This window comes from Leopardus geoffroyi, chromosome D1, assembly GCF_018350155.1.
Source record: "Leopardus geoffroyi isolate Oge1 chromosome D1, O.geoffroyi_Oge1_pat1.0, whole genome shotgun sequence".
Classification (NCBI taxonomy): Eukaryota; Metazoa; Chordata; class Mammalia; order Carnivora; family Felidae; genus Leopardus; species Leopardus geoffroyi.
Window position 1 is genome coordinate 20,581,204 of NC_059329.1, and position 21,174 is coordinate 20,602,377.

Here is a 21,174-nt window from a genome sequence, read left to right on the forward strand (position 1 = left end):
TGTGTGTGTGTGTGTGTGTTTCTTAGTATAGTGCCTGGTACCATACTGAGATAATTTTTATTCCATTATTAACCAGTACTATTATTATAGGAGCATATGGTAGACTGAATCCCAACAACAACTTCTTATGTAACTTTTCCCTTTTGTGCCTTGGCATTTCCAGGAAGGTGGACATTGAGAGACAGCTTTGCTCTATTTCCTTAACCTAGACCGGTAAGGGAGTTAGCCCCTTGCCACCTGGTGGGAAACTTTCTTGGTGTCAGGCAGGAGAGGACTATTGACTCTTTTATTTGGGGGGGAGGGGGGGGCGCGGGGGGGGCAGGAGAAGAGGGAAAGAGCAGCTAGATCACACATTTATGGTGTTTAATTCAGACTGTTAATTAAATGCATTTTTCATCGCCTGGGAAAATGTCCACTGATGGTGAGTTCAGGAACTGATGCAGGCCGGAGGGGGAGGTCAAGGCCATAGTATTCGTGGCAGACACACATTGTAGAGCAAAACCAGAGCAAGCTGTGTGTAGAGACACTTTATTGACACGAACAGGGTATTTCCTGAAAAACACTACATACTGCCATTAGGTTGTCGAGAGCTTGGGTGATCAGGAACAACATTGCTAGAGTTCAGAAAAAGATTGGCTGTGGAAAATGAAGAAAAAGCACTATGAAGGTGACAATGTGGCAAGGAGATCCATCAGTTGAAAGACCTCAGGAGTTTACTAATGGTATCTGATGGTGTTTCCCAAACCTACAAGCACGGTGCTTCCGTGGCCTCCCTCCCCATCACACACGCTGACATCACATGCAGCTCTTGCCTAATGGTGACTCGGGGTCTGTAAGGGAGACGTATTACCAGCGTTGAGGCTTATCTGGCCTGTGATCGGGATTGAGTTTGATTACTACGACTCAGACTTGCTGCACGTACTTATCTACTGGGTCCTACTAAACTCAAGTAAGATAACTCAACATGAGTTCTCTGCTATGCTGGAGTTTCAGAGATTAGGACAAGTTTGGATGATGGTATTTTTCAGACCTAAGACCACGGGGCACACCGAGGCTCTAGATTGGTGCTCCAGGCAGAGTGGTGCTGAAATGCAGAATGGATGGATGGATTGGAGGATGAACACAGTACTACTCAGATACACTCACAGTGACTAGGTGAATTCACTGGCTTAGGGATCTTTCATTTACAAAAGGAAGGGTGAGGAAGGCTTCATTTTACTGTACTTTTCTATTTCTTTGTTAATTTGGGAAAGGAGAACCAAGATCTATTCTGAAATGTGTCTAACTTTTGCTTCTTCCTACAAAGATGCCAGTTACACAGCCTTTCCCCTCTGACTGATGTCAGGTTCACAGATTCTGAGTTGGGTGTACTTTCCTTTTTGATCTAGTAATTTCCTAGGAAGAGGAGGGAGCTACTGTCTCTTGTCTTAACCATTCGTTGCTATACACATGTATCCAGCATGTTCCTGCTTTGAAAAATTCCTTTCCTACCAACATCTAGTCGGGCGTCGAAGGAGAAACCAGAAACTCAAAGAGAAATCTGGGTGTGTGGATGTTGGGGGATGGAGAAAATAAGGGAAAATGCTTTTAAACAAACAAAATAAAGGTGGGAGTAGGTATAGGCAGTGTCTGTCATGGTACGTCCACGCAGGAGTCAGGGCTGTGACATAAGACTGAGCTAGCAGGAAAGGTCAGTAGGACAGGGTGTATACAGTGCCAACTGATTTGAGCAGGGTCAAGTTCTTGGCTGTTAAGCAGTAGGAAAAGGAAAATAAGACCTAAGCCTGGCCTGGTCTGTAGTGAATTGTGTTATTGAGGATTGGTCATGGAAAATATCCAGCACCAAGATAACAGATGGGGTTCCTAAAGTGATAATAGCCCTTGAGAACATTTCTAAGCCCTTTATAGGAACAGTATGCCAGATGAAGTTTCCAGAGCAATGCACATTTGGTCTGGGTCCTCTAGGAATATGGGGAGCAGGGAGGATTTGAAGCAGGTTGGGGGTCACACTACCCTTAGTTCTGTAGTCCTGATCAAGTCTCCCAAGAAGGAGTTGAATTACGCTAAGGGAGAAAGAGTGACGTGGAAACCAACTAGAAAGAGAAAACCAAAACGAGATAGACTCTCAAAGCACATGAGGAGCGCTGGCTAAGAAGCAAAGCGGTAGAGGAGCCGTCGGGTAGCACTAGGGGTGAGAGAAGACGTCAGACATCTCAGGACAAGCAGGAGAGGCAAAGATGAGGCAAAAGCTCATCAATGAGAGGAAATGATGCAGCTGTGATCAAAGTGGAAAAAGGAACCGAGCTCTCCACTTACCGGCTGTATGACCTTAGCATGTGGTAAAGCTTCTTAGCCTCCAGCAGCCTCAGTGTGCTTGCTCACTTGTGATGTGGGTATCAGTAATACCCACCCCACAGGGCTAGCTGTGGAGAACTAAGGTAACAGAAACGAAAGCACTTTGTAAACCATATTGCTCTAATGACAGAATTGAGAATGAGAAGGGTTGAGAAGTTAAGAAAAAAAAAGATTACCTGTAAAACGTAAATAAGGGCGGGGATGGGGGGGAGATGGGAGGTGCCATTCAGTTCATTAAAAACCACTCAGGAAATATCTGGGGTGGGCTTTTTAAAAAGAAAACAAAAAGGCAGCCATCATGCATATGACTTGATTTTGAGTTCGATGCTTAGATGCATTGTCTACTGGAAGCAAGAGGAAGGTGGGGTGATAGGAAGTAGCTCGCTCCTACTGAAAGCTCAGCCATCCACCAGCCACGGGATCAGGAGAACCGCACAGTAATCCACGCCTATTCTCTATAAAGTACGAAAAGTGATCTATATTCTGTCCCTGATTTCGGAGGAATCATGTGCAAAGTTACCGATGAGAAAGGCCGTAAGTTTACTGCAAGTATTTTCTTCAATAAAATTGGACTCTTGAACGTGTGAACAAGGACTTGTGTCAAGAACTTCCCCAAGAATGGAAGAGTTGGAAAAAAAATGAGTTCGTCGGGTGAGGCCCAAAGACAGAGGAGTGTGATCTTTCCCCATGAATTCCCCCAGATCTGAGGGACACCTGTCATTGAGTCCCAGCCACTTGCATGTTCTCAGAACCCATGAAGCAGCCTTCCCCTCGGTCACTAGGTGCTGAAGGACATCACATTTGGACCAGTCACTCAAAACGAAATGAGATACTGACTGAAAGTTTTCCAGTGTCCCTGTGCTCTCCCAAAATCTAGAAAGGAAAGAAACCCTCAACAACTAGACATCATGGATTCACCTAGCCCATCCTGCCCCTATCACTTCACTCATTCTCTCATCATCCTTCTCAGACTAAAAAGCACGTTTCTTAGCTTAAATAGTCCCAGATACAGTCTCTGGAGGATTTTTCAGAGTCACAAATCTTTTCACTAAGGAAACTCTTCATGTCTACCCCATGTCCTCCTCTCTGCCTTTTGGCTAGTTTCCAGGTGTGTGGGTCTATCAGAGTTAACCTCAGCCAGACAGTCCACCCCTGTGCTTGTGAAAGAGGCATGGCTGTAGCCAAACTCAGTTTCAAGGTCTTTTTAAAACCAAAATTATCCCATCTCTGAAAGTGTCAAGTGGGAAGCGCCTAAGGCTTACTATGTTCCAGTTTATCCTCTGAAATCTCTTAGTTGAGCCCTGAGTCTCAGTTGCCTCCTGTAAAAGGAGGGATAATACTGACCTACAGGAATTTTGAGGAAAAGAATTTAGAAATTTCAGTTTCAATGCCCACAAGAATATAATGCTTCCCAGCCATCTCAGATGGTGTGCTCCACTTGGAAGGCACACATACATTACCCTAATAGGATGATGAACATGTTGTATGACTTTTAAGGGCCACTTCTGTCTTTGGCTTCTTGAAGGGCTGAGGCCAACCTAGTCCTTAGAGACCTATCGGGATCTAGCCCCAGAGTACCAAGTTCCAGAGAACATCTTGGTCCATGCTTAAACTTTCTATCACTGACGATCCTAGAAAGGCATGCTTTGCTCTGATGCTCTAGTCAAGTGGGCCAGGAACTTGGCGGGGGGTGGGGGTGGAGGGACTGATTTCAAGGAATCCCACTTCATGATGTTCCTGCTTTAACCAAATTAATCATTCTTACTTCCTTCCATTAAGACATCCATTCACTTGCAACAAAGAAGAATGAGCCAGTTCCAACCAGTTAGGGACAGAGGGGTGTGCCATCTTCAGCATTTGTACAAAGTCATTTGGAGCACAGGGAAGTCCAGTTGGCATGGGAGCTCCTTGCTTGAAAGCTGGAACAGGGTGAGGTTGAGTCCGTGTAGAAATGTTTACTCCTCAGTACTGGCCAAGTCTTATGGTGTGTAGAGGTCTGATGGAGTTAGAAGTCAGAGGTGAAAGTTCAGAGGTGAGCGGATGCATGATGAATGAATAGAAGGATGGATGCATGAAGGGAAGTGATCTGGCCCCTGGGGCACCCTCCTGATGCTGTTAACATCGCTGAACCTGGAATATCCAGTCCCTCAGTGTTCAGCCCACCTACCAACAATAAAACAACTCACTGAGAATTTCCAGCCTGGCCCAGTCCAGGCCAGCCAAAAACACTGACCAAATCCACAATCCTTACAAAGGAGGGAGTGGGGGGACTACTTTTTGTCACTGTGGGTAAGAAGTTCACATTGCTCAGGCCAAAGCAATTCACTTTCTGAAGGGCTTAACGTCACACAGAGCTTTGTGACCTGGATATCGACTTTAAGAAGTACCCCGAGGGTGGGAACTCTGGGTAGGGTAGAAATCTACGGGGTCAAATTTAAAGTCACTTGGGTGTGGGTGACCAAGTCACTTGTACAAGCTGCCATCCTTATCCACCTTCACCTGCCCTTCCCTGTACATCACCTCAGTCACACCCTTCTATTCCTCCACTGGTACCGCAGAGTTCTCTTTGTTCTCTGATGGGATGGCAAGGTAGTCAGACCTGGAGGAGGGCAGATGGGGGAAGAGAATCAATACTTTAGTACCCAGGGGTGGGAACACAAGAAAAGGGAAAGAACAAGGGCACAGGAACAAGGACATCTATAGAATAGCTCTGCGTTTCCTTCTTCCTGTGTGTCCCAAGAGAAAACTAGAATGGTCCTTTCATAGGGAACTAGAATAATAGGCGTTTTTATTTTTTCCCTCCACTAGCAGTGTGTGAATCTTCCCATTTATCCACATGGATCTCAGGACTTCTTATTGTTAGATTACAATGTTGGCCAAACTGATGGATGTGAAATTATACTTTATAGTTGCTTTAATATTTATTTCCCTGATCACTGCTGATGTACATTTTTCATAAGATTATAGGCTATTTGGATTACTGCTTCTGTAATTAGACTGTTCATTTGCTTTGGCAGCTTTCCTTCTGAGATGTCTCTCTCATGGATTTTTCTTTGATGGTTTTGTGTCTTGAAAATATCTTCTCCCAGTCTGTGGTTTCTCTCTAAACTTTGTTTATGGATTCTTGTAATGAACAAAAGATTTTTAGATATAGTGTCATGAAAATTATCCATTTTTCCTCTCTGTGTGTAATATACTGTCTTATATTCCCTTAATAGAATTTTCAAGTTTTACGTTTTATCTCATCTCTACATCCACTTACAACTTATTTTTGTTTACTGTGAGAGATGGGGACTCTTACTTTCTTTTCCATATGGATAAGGAATTGTCCTTCTACCATATATTGGAGAGTTCATTCTTCCCTAAGTGATTGTGGTGCCACTTCTGTCATATATTATATAAAATTGTATGTACACATTTATCTATTTGGGGGCTCTCTGTTTTATTCTCTTTGTGCTGTATGCTTAAGACAGTATCAACAAATTCTTTAATTTCTCTGTAAGAAATCTTCATATCTGATAGGAAAAGTCCTACCAGCCACCTTCCTTAAGTATTGTTCTTTTTTTGAAATAGGCAAACTATGGCTCATGAACTAAGAACAGTTGTAAGGGTTACAAACAAAGAAGAAAAACCAAAGAACAATATACAACAGAGACCCTGTGTAGCCTGCAAAGCCTAAAATATTCACTATCTGGCCATCGCTTGGTTTAGACTAGTTTTGGCTCTTTGCTCTTCCATGTGACTTTTAAGATCAGCTAATTGAGTTCCTTGAACAATCTAATGGGTATTTTGATTGAAATGCCATTGAATTTGCAGACTAATTTAGGAGACAATTGCCGTGTTTACAACAGCGAGCTTTTATTCTCCATTTATTTAGGTCTTAAGTCTTTCAGTAAAGTTTTGTGCTTTTCTCCTCAAAGGTCTTGCACGTTTTTATCAAATGTATACCCAGGTACTGGAGACTGTTTGTTGCTACTGTAACAGAAATGTTTTCCAATGTTTTCAATATTTAAATGTTTTTCTAAATTTTTGTGGCTGGAACCATAGGTGGTTTTTATACTTTTATGTTGTGATTTGTATCAACAGTCTTGTGGAACATTCTCACTCACTCTAATGGTTTGTCTGTAGGTTCCATTGTATTTTCTATGTAGGTGGTAGAGGGGGTCATGGAAAGGATGTGGCTGCCAGGTGACCTGTAAGCTGGACCCCAGCAATCAGGGGCTCCCTCTTCCACTTTCCTTGGGGTGTCCCTTCCAGTTGCCTTCCCCACTCCCAGAAGCTGCCCCAAGGCCACATCTTAGGACACAGATGTGGTGTTAAGACTATCTGGACAATATACATGTCCGAACCCAGCTAAGGCCTCTCTACATAAACCTTTAAGATTCTGGCAGGCTTATCTTGTGGCTGCCCTAGAAAAGCCTTCCGTTCGCACCCTGGCTCACTCAACCTGCCAGCTCCCAATCCGGGGTGGCCTGCGTCTTCCTTCAGTCTCTCCCTGCCTTCCGTGTATGGGGGCAGGTTTCAGGTGACACCCGGGAAGCTCCATAGGAGGTTTCAAACCAACAGTAGATAATTATACTGGGTGTGAATCGTGATTCTTTAGTTTCTTCCCTTACAATTTTTACTCTTTTTTTCCCCTTTGTATTTACTTAGTACACTACCTACAAACTGCAATATAATATTAATAGAAGCAGGGAGACGTGTCTAATATTGTAACACAGATGGTATTTGCTGGAGGTTATCTCAGTGGCTGCCATTTATCACTTTAAAGATGATTGGTGTTTGATTTTTTTTTTAATGTTTATTTTTGAGAGAGAGAGACAGAGCGTGAGCAGGTGAGGGGCAGAGAGAGGGGGAGACACATTATCCAAAGCATGTTCCAGGCTCTGAGCTGTCAGCACAGAGCCCAATGCAGGGCTCGAACTCACAAACAGTGAGATCATGACCTGAGCTGAAGTTGGAAACTCAACCAACTGAGCCACCCAAGCAACCCTGATTGGTGTTTACATTTAATATTTATCCTGCTCAGGACATGCGTGCTTCCTGAATCTGAGAAGTCATGCTCTGTTTAGCCATTGTATCTCCGAATATTGTTTCTCCTCCATTTTCTCTATTCTATTCTTTTTTTTTTTTTAATCTTTAATTTTATTTTTTTTAAATTTACATCCAAATTAGTTAGCATATAGTGCAACAGTGATTTCAGGGTAGATTCCTCAATGCCCCTTACCCATTTAGCCCATCCCCCCCCCACACACCCTCTGTTAGGTGTTACCCATTTAGCCCATCCCCCCTCCAATAGCCCTCTGTTTGTTCTCCATATTTGAGTCTCTTATGTTTTGTCCCCCTCTCTGTTTTAATATTATTTTTGCTTCCCTTCCCTTGTGTTCATCTGTTCTGTGTCTTAAAGTCCTCATATGAGTGAAGTCATATGATATTTGTCTTTCTCTGACTAATTTCGCTTAGCATAGTACCCTCCAGTTCCATCCACATAATTGCAAATGGCAAGATTTCATTCTTTTTGATTGCCGAGTAATACTCCATTGCATATATATATATATATATATATATATACCACATCTTCTTTATCCATTCATCCATTTATAGACATTTGGGCTCCTTCCACACTTTGGCTATTGTGGATAGTGCTGTTATAAACATTGGGGTGCATGTGTCCCTTCGAAAAAGCACACCTGTATCCCTTGGATAAATACCTAGTAGTGCAATTGCTGGGTCGTAGGGTAGTTCTAATTTTAGTTTTTTGAGGAACCTCCGTACTGTTTTCCAGAGTGGCTGCACCAGCTTGCATTGCCACCAACAATGCAAAAGAGATCCTCTTTCTCCACATCCTCACCAACATCTGTTGTTGCCTGAGTTGTTAATGTTAGCCATTTGGACAGGTGTGAGGTGGTATCTCATTGTGGTTTTGATTTGTATTTCCCTGGTGATGAGTGATGTTGAGCATTTTTTCCTGTGTCGGTTCGCCATCTGGATGTCTTTTTTGGAGAAGTGTCTATTCGTGACTTTTGCCCATTTCTTCACTGGATTATTTTTTTGGGTGTTGAGTTGGTAAGTTCTTTATAGATTTTGGATACTAACCCTTTATCTGATATGTCATTTGCAAACATCTTCTCCCATTCTGTCAGTTGCTTTTAGTTTTGCTGATTGTTTCCTTCGCTGTGCAGAAGCTTTTCATTTTGATGAGGTTCCAGTAGTTCATTTTTGCTTTTGTTTCCCTTGCCTCCGGAGACATGTTGAATAAGAAGTTGCTGCGGCCAAAATCAAAGAGGTTTTTGCCTGCTTTCTCCTCGGATTTTGATGGCTTCCTGTCTTACATTTAGGTCTTTCATCCATTTCATATTTATTTTTGTGCATGGTGTAAGAAAGTGGGCCAGGTTCATTTTTCTACATGTCGCTGTCCAGTTTTCCCAGCACCACTTACTGAGGAGACTGTGTTTTTTCCATTGGATATTCTTTACTGCTTTGTCAAAGATTAGTTGGCCATACGTTTGTGGGTCCATTTCTGGGTTCTCTGTTCTGTTCCATTGATCTGCATGTCTGTTTTTGTGCCGGTACCATCCTGTCTTGATTACAGCTTTGTAGTATAGTTTGAAGTCCGGGATTGTGATGCCTCCTGCTTTGGTTTTCTTTTTCAAGATTGCTTTGGCTATTCGGGTTTTTTTCTGATTCCAAACAAATCTTAGGGTTATTTGTTCTAGCTCTGTGAAGAATGCTGGTGTTATTTTGATAGGGATCGCATTGAATATGTAGATTGCTTTGGGTAGTATTGACATTTTAACAATATTTGTTCTTCCTATCCAGGAGCATGGAATCTTTTTCCATTTTTTTGTATGTCTTCTTCAATTTCTTTCATAAGCTTTCTATAGTTTTCAGTGTATAGATTTTTCACCTCTTTGGTTAGATTTATTCCTAGGTATTTTATGGTTTTTGGTGCAAGTATAAATGGGATCAATTCCTTCATTTCTCTTTCTGTTGCTTCATTGTTGGTGTATAGGAATGCAACTGATTTCTGTGCATTGATTTTATATCTTTCAACTTTGCTGAATTCATCGATCAGTTCTAGCAGGTTTTTGGTGGAATTTTTGGGTTTTCCATATAGAGTATCATGTCATTTGTGAAGACCGAAAGTTTGACCTCCTCCTGGCTGGTTTGGATGCCTTTTATTTCTTTGTGTTGTCTTATTGCAGAGGCTAAGACTTCCAATACTATGTTGAATAACAGGGACAAGAGTGGACATCCCTGTCTTGTTCCTGACCTTAAGGGGAAAGCTCTCAGTTTTTCCCCATTGAGGATGACATTAGCGTTGAGTCTTTCTTATATGGGTTTTTTTTTTTTATTTTTTTTTTTAATTTTTTTTTTTTCAACGTTTATTTATTTTTGGGACAGAGAGAGACAGCATGAACGGGGGAGGGGCAGAGAGAGAGGGAGACACAGAATCGGAAACAGGCTCCAGGCTCTGAGCCATCAGCCCAGAGCCCGACGCGGGGCTCGAACTCACGGACCGCGAGATCATGACCTGGCTGAAGTCGGACGCTTAACCGACTGCGCCACCCAGGCGCCCCTCTTATATGGTTTTTATGATCTTGAGGTATGATCCTTCTATCCCTACTTTCTTGAGTGTTTTTATCAAGAAAGGATGCTGTATTTTGTCAAATGCTTTCTCTGCATCTATTGAGAGGATCATATGGTTCTTGTCCTTTCTTTTATTGATGTGATGAATCACATTGATTGTTTTGTGGATATTGAACCAGCCCTGCATCCCGGGTATAAAACCCACTTGGATGTGGTGAATAATTTTTCTAATGTATTGGTGGATCTGGTTGGCGAATATCTTGTTGAGGATTTTTGCATCCATGTTCATCAGGGAAATTGGTCTATAGTTCACCTGTTTAGCGGGGTCTCTGGTTTTGGAATCAAGGTAATGCTGGCTTCATAGAAAGAGTTTGGAAGTTTTCCTTCCATTTCTATTTTTTGGAACAGGTTCAAGAGAATGGGTGTTAACTCTTCCTTAAATGTTTGGTAGAATTCCCCTGGAAAGTCATCTGGCCCTGGACTCTTCTTTTTTGGGAGATTTTTTATTACTAATTCAATTTCCTTACTGGTTATGGGTCTGTTCAAATTTTCTATTTCTTCCTGTTTCAGTTTTGGTAGTGTATATGTTTCTAGGAGTTTGTCCATTTCTTCCATATTGCCCATTTTATTGGCATATAATTGCTCATAATATTCTCTTATTATTTTTATTTCTGCTGTGTTGGTTGCAATCTCTCCTCTTTCACTCTTTTTTTTTTTCTTTTAATGTTTATTCATTTTTGAGAGAGAGACAGAGCATGAGTGGGGGAGGGGCAGAGAGCGAGGGAGACACAGAATGTGAAGAAGACTCCAGGCTCCGAGCTATCAGCACAGAGCCCAACGCGGGGCTTGAACTCACGGATGGACCGCAAGATCATGACCTGAGCCAAAGTCGGACGCTCAACCAACTGAGACACCCAGGCGCCCCAATCTCCTCTTTAATTCTTGATTTTATTTATTTGGGCCCTTTCCTTTTTCTTTTTGATCAAATTGGCTAATGGTTTATCAATTTTGTTAATTCTTTCAAAGAACCAACTTCTGGTTTCATTGATCTGTTCTGTTTTTTTGGTTTCGATAGCATTAATTTCTGCTCTGATCTTTATTATTTCCTGCCTTCTGCTGTTTTGGGGTTTTATTTGCTGTTCTTTTTCCAGCTCTTTAAGGTGTAAGGTTAGGTTGTATATCTGAGATCTTTCTTCCTTCTTTAGGAAGGCCTGGATTGCTATATACTTTCCTCTTATGACTGCCTTTGCTGCGTCCCAGAAGTTTTGGGTTGTGGTGTTATCATTTTCATCGGTTTCATGAACTTTTTAATTTCCTCTTTAACTTCTTGGTTAGCTCATTCATTCTTTAGTAGGATGTTCTTTAGTCTCCAAGTGTTTCTTACCTTTCCAAATTTTTTCTTGTGGTTGATTTCGAGTTTCATAGCATTGTGGTCTGAAAATATGCATGGTATGATCTCAGTCTTTCTGTACTTGTTGAGGGCTGTTGAGACCCAGTGGTCTGTTCTGGAGAATGCTCCATGTGCACTGGAGAAGAATGTATATTCTGCTGCTTTAGGATGAAATGTTCTGAATATATCTGTTAAATCCATCTGGTCCAGTGTGTCATTCAAAGCCATTGTTTCTTTGTTGATTTTTTGATTAGATGATCTGTCTACTGCTGTGAGTGGGGTATTGAAGTCCCCTACTATTATGGTATTACTATCAATGAGTTTCTTTATGTTTGTGATTAATTGATTTATATATTTGGGTGTTTCCACATTTGGTGCATAAATGTTAACAATTGTTAGGTCTTCTTGGTGGATAGACCCTTTAATTATGATATAATTATCATAATTCTTAATTATGATAATTAACAATAATATAAATTATAATTAATTATCATAATGATATAATGCCCTTCTTCATCTCTTGATACAGTCCCTATTTTAAAGTCTAGATTGCCCGATGTAAGTATGGCTACTCTGGCTTTCTTTTGTTGACCGTTAGCATGATAGATGGTTCTCCATCCCCTTACTTTCAATCTGAAGGTGTCATTAGGTCTGAAGTGGGTCTCTTACAAACAGCATATAGATAGATCTTGTTTTCTTATCCATTCTGTTACCCTAGGTCTTTTGATTGGAGCATGGACTCATTGATGTTTAGAGTGAGTACTGAAAGATATGAATTTATTGCCATTATGTTGCTTGTAGAGTTGGAGTTTCTGGTGGTGTTCGCTGGTCCTTTCTAGTCTTTGTTGCTTTTGGTCTTTATTATTATTATTATTTTTTCCATCTTTTCTCCCCTCAGAGAGTTCCCCTTAAAATTTCTTGTAGATGGGGCACCTGGGTGGCACCTGGGTGGCTCAGCCAGTTAGGCGGCTGACTTCGACTCAGGTCATGATCTTGCAGTCCATGAGATGAAGCCCCCACATCGGGCTCCGTGCTGACAGCTTGGAGCCTGGAGCCTGCTTAGAATTCTGTGTCTCCCCCTCTCTCTGCCCCTCCCCCATTCACACTCTGTCTCTCTCTGCCTTTCAAAAATGAATAAATGTTAAAAAAATTTTTTTTAATTTCTTGCAGGGCTGGTTTAGTGATCACAAACTCCTTTAATTTTTGTTTGTCTGGGAAACATTTTACCTCTCCTTCTATTTTGAATGACGGCCTTGCTGGATAAAGAATTCTTGGCTGCATATTTTTCTGATTCAGCACATGGAATATATCCTGCTACTCCTTTCTGGCCTGCCAAGTTTCTGTGGATAGGTCTACTGCAAACCTGATCTGTCTTCCCTTGTAGGTTAAGGACTTTTTTTTCCCTTGCTGCTTTCATGATTCTCTCCTTGCCTGAATATTTTGTGAATTTGACTATGATATGTCTTGTTGATGGTTGGTTTTTGTTGAATCTAATGGGAGTCCTCTGTGCTTCCTGAATTTTAATGTTTGTGTCTTTCCTAGGTTAGGAAAGTTTTTCTCTATGATTTGCTCACATAATCCTTCTACCCCTATTTCTCTCTCTTCCTCTTCTGGGACCTCTATGACTTTGATGATGTTCCTTTTTAGTGAGTCACTGATTTCTCTCATTCTTAAATCATGCTCTTTTGCCTTAATCTCCCTCCTTTTTTCTGCTTCATTATTCTCCATAAGTTTGTCCTCTACATTGCTGATTCTCTGTTCTGCCTCATCCATTCTTGCTGCCGTGGCCTTCATTCACAACTGCAGCTCAGTTATAACATTTTTTATTTCATCCTGACTAGCTTTTGCTTCTTTTATCTCAGCAGAAAGGGATTCTAATCTATTTTCGACTCCCGCTAGTATTCTTATTATCCTGATTCTAAATTCTGGTTCAGACATCTTGCTTGTATCTGTGTTGGTTAATTCCCTGGCTGTTGTTTCTTCCTTCTCTTTCTTTTGGGGGTGAATTCCTTCATTTCATCATTTTGAAGGGAGAAAAGGAATTAATGAGGTAAAAAAATTAAAATTAAAAAATTAAAAACAAACACACACACAAAATCGAGTAAATGATGCTAGATCTAGATCCTAGGTGTGTTTTGGTCTGGGTGTTGAAAGGGGCTTGACCGATTAGAGAAAAAAGGGGAAAGAAAAAAAAAAGAAATCGTTTGAAAATTTGAAAAAATGAATACACTGAAGTAGACTAAAATGAAATGATGGAAGTAAAATAGAATTTGAAAAAATTTACACAAAAGTAAAAAATATAGGCAGCTCTTCCTGCCCATGGGTCCTGTTCCCATGCTTTAATAAAATCATCTTTTTTCACACCAAAAAAAAAAAAAGTAAAAAATATAGTAGAAAAAAATTGAAACATATTTTTAATAAAAATTGAAAATAAAGATGAATTTTTTTCTCTTTCTGTATTCAAGAAAAAGAAAAGAAACGAAAAAGAAAAAAAAAAAGAAAACTGAATAGATGGACTGGTGAACAGTCAGTCGAACAAAAATACGACTGAAATTACTTCGTTTTCCCTTAGAAGTCAAACTATGAAGCCCTTTATAGTCCATAAACTAAGCAGGCGGAGAGATTTGTGTTCCTGAAGCTTGAGGTTGGCCCAGTTGGGCGGGGCTTAGTGTAATGGCTCCGTTCTCCACTAGATGGCGCTGCTTAGCTTACTGGGGCAGATCGTTGTGGCGCTTGTAGGTGCGTATGCGCATGCGCGGGAGCGATGCTATGGCGTCACCCAGACACCCGGTCTCTAGTATCTGAATTCTGTTCTCCCCGATCAGCAATCGCGCACCCGTCCTTTGTCTTTGGATTCCATCTACTTCCCGCTTTTACACAGTTCGTGACCAAGCCCCAGGCAGCACCTCCCTCCCGAGTTTTGTCTCAGATGCGGCTGTGTTTCCCGACTCCTTACTTCTGAGGGACTGCGGCTTTGGTCCGTTCCGCAGAGGGTCTCACTGAGCAATGGCCAAGTGCCAGCCACACCCAGGAACATTTGCGGGACCGTGCTGCTGCTGACGCCCAGAGACTGCGGCCGGGGACCAGCCCGCCCCAGAAAAACTTCGCGAGATAGTGTAGCAGCAGTGTTTCAGGGACTGTGGAAAATCACAACACACACCTGGCACCAGGCATCACCCCCAACTACGTTGTTCCAGCGCCAGCGAACGTGGTTGTTCTCCCGGCTCCGCTGGGGCCTTGCCTTTGGGGGACCCACATAGCCTCTACCAGGTGTCCTCCCAGCTGGTGAACTGCCTCTCCCCGTGTGACCTGAAGAACCCCGGACTCCACTCTGCTCCTGGGGATTCACCCTTCTCACCAGAGCACCACCAGGTATGGAGCTGCAGAGTTTCAGCCTCTGCGCTCCCCTGTTTACAGTCTTAACGGAATTTAAACCCTCTCCTTTCTCCTTTCTCCCTTTTTAGTTCAGTCTCTGCGGCTGTTTCCACTCTTCTGTTTTCTCTCCAGCTGCTTTTGGGCGGGGGGGGGATGCTTTTCCAGTATTCTCCCCTCCGCCGCCCTCCTCGCCTCCGTCCTCCCTCCGCATGCAAAAGCGGCCCCCTGCCCTCCGTGGCTTCTGTCTCCCCCAGTTCACCTCTCTGCGCCGGGTACCTGCTGAATTCTGTGGTGCAGGTTGTGCAAATTGTTGTGTTAATCCTCAGATCAGTTTTCTAGGTGTGCAGGATGGGTTAGTGTTGGTCTGGCTGTATCTCAGGGACGTGAGGCCCACAAAAAACTTCCATGCTGTTCCGCCATCTTGGCTCCTCTCCCCCTTCTCTGTTCTATTCTAAGAGATATTCTCATTTTCTTTCTTCAAGTTTCAGTCTGATAGTCCAGCCTTTTATATCTCTGTGCTTCATTCTCTATAACTTCCTTACATTTGTTTCCAGCGTGTCTGTTATCTACTGTTCTGGTGAACCAATCCATCAAGTTTTAAAATTTATTGACTTTATTTTTCATTTCCAGATTTTAAGATTCCTATTTAAAATCTGCCTGTTCTTTTTTCTTCGCAACTTATTCTATTCTTGGGCTTTTGGTTCCTTTTTTAATTGCTTTCACTCTTTTAAAAAAAATTTTTTTAAATGTTTATTTATTTTTGAGAGAGAAAGAGAGAGAGTGCAGAGCATGAGTGGGGGAGAGTGGAGAGAGAGGGAGACACAGAATCCAAAGCAGGCTCTAGGCTCCGAGCTGTCAACGCAGAGCCCAGTGTGGGGCTCGAGCTCATGGACTGTGAGATCATGACCTCAGCCAAAGTCAGACACTTAACCAACTGAACCACCCAGGTGCCCCTTGCTTTCACTCTTTTAAATAAACTTATTTTCTAACTTCTACCAGGTCCTTTTTGTGTCTGAAGTTCCTGGGATGTAGTCTTGCCATTTGTTACTTCTCTTGCTTGTGCTGGATTGTTTGCTGCTGTGTCTTTTAGCTTTGGATCAGATTGTGAAATCAGATTCAGCAATGCTTTATGTAGGGAATCCTGTTAAGCCTCAGCTGTGGGGTAGGTCCCTTCAGAATGGTTTTTCATTTGCTTCTACGTGGTGATCGCTGTCTGAGGATTAATCTTTTAATTGACTTTCTCAGCTTGAAGCTTTCTGGATCATGTAAGTAGTATAAAATTTAAATCCCAAACATTGTGAGAGTGGGCTTGCGGTTACTAATTCTCAAGAATCTTTTAGGTTTCTACTTGGGAGTCAGGCCAAGATGGATATGTTTCCTTGGCTTTGCCCCAGATGGGTGGACTGATTTTCTGATCTGTCCTTTGCATGTGTTGTAGCTCTTTGAGGATCCGGGCTCTGCTGGGGACCTCAGGCCACATGGTCCCGGGCACACTCTCCCAGGTTCAGTTTTCTCATCCATAAAATGGGTATATGACTCTGTTTTCTGTGCAGGCCCCATTGTAGACACTTCCTGTCCAAGTGTGGGCACTTCCCGTCAGAGCACTAAAACCCAAGCACCCTAGGTTCCGCCAGAAATGACAACCTCCCTTGTATATCAATACTTTCTATCCTTGTATCAGTTGTAATTTTTACTTGCCTGGGATCATAGATATCATGCAAAATATCAAACATTTTTAGGTGATAATAGTCTACAGCTTTTAGGTTGTCCCCTCAGCCATGTTGCCAGCCTTGTAAATCTATGAGAGTTCTGTTTTTTCTTCTCCCCAAATAACAGGCCAGAGGGGCCCCCTGAGCCCTCAGACCCCATCTTTTTCTCAGATGTGCTCACTCCCGAGTGACTAGGGCTTTGGTGAAAATGGCCAAGGTGCAGTCTGGACATTGGAGGATGAGAGCCTCTACTCCGCGTATCCAATTGCTGCCAGGCTCCAGGGGCAAGAACATGTGGCTCGGAGCTCCTTAGCTGATAAAAGGCAGGGCCCAGATGGCCTGATGAGCTCGACAGTGTACAACAAACAGCTGAGTGCGACAGAGAGGGCACGGACTTTTGGAACAGAGAGGTAAATCCCAGCCTCTCCTTTCCGCACATCCGCACGGCCTCAGCAAGCCACACAACCCTCTGTAAGCCTGCTTCATAAAATGGTCATAATAATGCTAATTTCATGGGATTGTGATGGTAGCTATGGGCTTTCCATCAGTGGTTAAGAGTACAGGGTAAGAGTTAGCAGGCATGAATCCAGACCTTGCTTTGCCTCTTATGGTCCCGGGCACACTCTCCCAGGTTCGGTTTTCTTATCCATAAAATGGGTATATGAATGCTGCCTACCTCAAAGGTGGTTGTGAGGCAAGTGGAGGAGTGTGTCAATTGCTTAGCACCTCGTCCGTGAGGGTGAACACTCTGAAGGTGCTAGCTACCATCACTTTGGCATCTTGGAACTTACGCGTTTTCTTGAGCTGCCTCTTCGGCCTTTGAGACCTTCCTGTAGCAATAGATCATTTCAACGAGCAGCCACAAGGTGAGGAAGACCAGGAGGATGTACATCATGATCTCTGAGACCACAGAGGTGAAGTCCTCTCCAGCTGCAAGGGGGACAGTGAGGCTCAGAATGTGCATGTGCGACAAACCCAGAACTGTCATTGGGTCGGAGATATATGAGACCTTTTTTTTTTTTTTTTTTAAGTATGGCTTAAATTAGCCCTGGCTCTAAGGAACTTGAGAAGGCGTCAAAGAGATTCAATGACTCTGACTCTCCTGTCTGTCAGCTTCCTCGCTGACTTTTTTCAGGAGTGGGAGTGGGGGCGGGGATGGGGGTGAGAAAGAATGAGGAGTGGAGGGAAAAAGGGAGCCGTGGAAGGAATCCTGGAATGGGGTGAGATGGAGGAACCGGGTCCCAATTTTGTGTGGACAGTCACTTCCCTTATTGGAAACTCTCTTTATTAACTTGTAAGGCAAGGGTGATAGTTCACACCCTTACCTAGTGTATTCAGGAATATCCGGTGAGATATGAAAGTCTACACACATGTGAGGGACAGGTCTGGTTCAACCACTGAGCATAGAGTGGCAGAGCGAGTCAGCATGGAAAACATGTAAGGGGCCAGTGCGGTCAGCCCACCCAGTGATCTGGGCGTAGCCTCTACAAGTCTGGACTGGAAACAGGGTCCTTCCCGGTTCATCTTCCTTCCAGGCCATCCCAAACCCAAACAGAAATGAGTATTGGAGCATTCCACATATTACCCAGGCTTTCTGAAACACAAATCTGACCCTGCTATTTGCACGCTTTAAACCTTTCCGTGTTCCATCCCGCCCTCAGGATAAAGACCAAACCACGAACGTGGCAAGCAAGATTCACAATCCAGCCCTTTTCTCCTCATTTCCATTCAGTGGACCAGCAAAACTTCACTTCTCATTTACACGGTGGGCTCTTTGGGGATCTGTAGATGTTTATTCATCCCCTTTCCTCTTCCTCAATTGTATTGCACACCCCCTCAGCTACCTCTGTCCCAACATCCCCTCCTGCTTTTCAGTGTCCCGACCATTCTTCCAGACTCCACCAAAGTCCCTTCCTCTGTGGAACCTTCTTCGGCCTCTCGTGCAGAGCTATTCATGTACTTCTCTGTGCACTTTTCTCATCCGCCCACTGTAATACCTCTCGGGTTGTGCTGTGATGTGTTTCTCTCTCTTCTCCACTGACGGTGTGCTTATTAAGAACATATTTCACTTATTTCTACATTATCAGCCTGTTGTCTAATCCTGGAATATTTGCAGTACTCAATAAGTATTTGTTGAGTGAATGAATGCAAATAAATATTGATCTTTGTTTCACAGCCAACCAGAATGACAATTAAAAGATGATATAAGGCAAAGGTCCTGGTCCACATCGTCCTTTCTAGTGGGAAAGAAGTTTGTAGCCACATTTCCTGTTGCTAACTCCTCCAGCAAATTAGCTTCATGGTCCTTGGTTATTCATAGGCCCCAGTCATCCATCAGGCCTCACTCCTGAAAAGCACAGAATAGCCATAGCCATGACCTTCAGCTCAGAGAAGCAATCCAAAGCTTCCACGATCATCCAGGTTTCCTGACTGGAGCTGGAGGTCATAAATATAGCGTGCGGCACAGAAGAACGCCATGCACATAAAATATCTTTTTTGTGGGCTTGGTAATACCTGATTTGTGATGTTCTTGGCTTAAAGCACGCTCTTTTTAAATGCAATAGCCCAGAAGTAGGAACACAGGAAGCTATCCATGCTCAGTATTTTTAGTCACTTCTAGATCTCAGATTTCTGTCTTAGAGCCAGGAGGTCAGAGCTTAGGACAGGATACGTTCAGCTTGAGCCAAGAACTAGGGAGATTCTGTGGGACCACAGGACTGGAGGAGATGTAGCACGTTGCGTTGTGGTGGCGCCTGTCGCTCTGAGCCTTATGAAAGCAGATCTTGGCTGCGGGGAGAGGGGGTATTCTCAGAGGCCGCCACGGGTCACAGAGGAAAAGAGAGAAAGAGAGGAAGGAAAGAAGGAAGGAAAAAAGGGGAGGGAAAAGAAGGCGGGTGGAGAAAGGAAAAGATATGAAAAGAAGGAAAAGAAAGAAGGAGTAGCAGAAAGAGGGATGGTGGTCGAAGGGAAAGATATACTGGAAATAGAGCTAGCCCGGTAGCCAAAAGATCTGGTCCGTAGGCCCATGTCTGGCGCTAACTTGCTTCCTATCTCTGGGCAAGTGCCTCACCGATCTCCCCGCCACAAAATGAGGGGCACATCATTGGAGGGCTGCACCCTCCAATCACCTGGGGAGTCATTTCTACTTACATACGCGAGACCTCACTCCAGGCCACAGAGCTCCTGCTCATAAGAGCGGTAGGGAGACTGCTACACGCGAGGAAAGCCCCCTGGGCAATTCTGAGGCCTGCCTGCTCTTTGTTCAGAACCTCTGCAGGAAATGAGAGCCAAGCTTCCTTCCAGCCCTAACATCCCAAGAGGCTTTGTGGTTCTGATAACAAACTCGTCTTCCTTCTATTCTTACCCAAGCCTGGCTCTGGTGCCCCGGAGGCGGACAGGTTCAGCTTTGCCACACTTTCCACGGGCTGCGCCAGGGACTCTGGAGGCAAGAGCCTGAGAGAGACCGGCGGCGCCTTCCTAGTATCGGCGTCACCAGCCAACAGTTCCGGCAGTGACCAGTAGAGGGCGCCAGCCTCTCTTCCCCGGGGAGGAGAGGTGTGTAAACAGAAGGGATAATGGAACTTCGAAACAGAAAAATACCTTAGAGAGCTTCTAGCCCAACGCACGCACCGTACACAAGAGGTGATGGGTTCAGAGAGGGAGAATGGCTTATCAGGTCTAAATGCCAGTGGTCTGAGAGTGCTTCTGCACGTTCAAAAAAATTGACCTACCTTTCGTTTTAGTCATGTTGTCCACATCAGGACAAAATCATGACAGCTCTTGCCCTGCCGTGCACTCTCAAGTTTGCTTCATGAATTCTATCACAGTAACAGGAGGAAAAAATGAGGAAATTTGTGGCCTGGAAGTCGGGATTCTTGGGAATCCTAGGAAGAATGCTATCATGAATTTGACTTCTTATTTCATGCCCCGCACCTTTTACCTGCTCACCATCCTGCCTCTTGGGGCAGTGATAATGCTAAGAGTATGCTGGAAATAGATTGCCTGGGAACAGGCTAAGAAAAACGGAGCCATCACGTAGCCTGGATGAGAAGACACAAAAGGAGATGCATATATCGGTCTTTTGACACATGAGGGAGTGTTTGCAAGCGGCTGGAAACCACAGTTTTCTGAGTCCCTTGAAACCAGAACAGAGCAGTGTGTGAGCACATTCTAACTTTACCCTCAAGATTCTGGACTGGATTAAAACAGAAACATTTGAATTGGGTTGATGGAAGGATCCCCCCACCTCCCACCCTCATAAGAAATTGGCTGTGGGAAATCTGAAGATTTTAAGCCAAAGACTAGAAAGTTTTTTTCTTCCAGTTGAGAATGAGGTTTTGCACTGATAGATGCCAGGGGATGGGAAAGGGATTGCTTGTGTGGTCATTTTGGGGAAGACAGAAGACTTGGTTTAGAGCAGTGGTTCTCAAAGTGCGGTCCCAGGCAGCATGGGCATCTCCAGGCAATTTGTTAGACATGTAAACTCTCAGACTCTATCCACAGAAGCAGGAAGTCTGCATTTTAAGTCCTGCAGAGGATTTTGAGGCTTGCTGAAATTTGAGCACCACTGGTTCAGAGGTATGTATGGCTTCCACACAGGAGGGTTAGAAGACTTCTAGATAAGCTCATGAGATTTCCCTGTGCCCATTGAGTCAGGGATTCAACACAGATCAGAGAAGAAGGTGTAGCTGAGTTGACAGTTTTAGGCTTCATGGAGGCTGACTTCTTTCTCTAAGGATGAGAAGTCAGGGGATC

The 21,174-nt window shown here is 43.6% G+C and overlaps 1 protein-coding gene across 6 annotated transcripts in view; it reads right to left on the reverse strand.

Moving 5' to 3' along the window:
- Positions 1-512: 512 nt before the first annotated feature.
- Positions 513-21,174, reverse strand: part of SCN3B (sodium voltage-gated channel beta subunit 3) — a 31,743-nt gene continuing 11,081 nt past the window's right edge. For 3 of the 6 annotated variants that reach the window (XM_045483251.1, XM_045483255.1, XM_045483256.1), the window contains 2 exons: positions 17,211-17,349; positions 513-4,954 (listed from right to left, as the gene is read on the reverse strand). In XM_045483251.1, the coding sequence (XP_045339207.1) occupies positions 4,891-4,954; positions 17,211-17,349 (203 nt within the window). In that variant the 3' untranslated portion in view covers positions 513-4,890. Of the gene's footprint in view, positions 4,955-17,210; positions 17,350-20,462; positions 21,151-21,174 lie in introns of those variants that run through there. The other 3 variants (XM_045483253.1, XM_045483252.1, XM_045483254.1) reach the window with 3 other exon arrangements.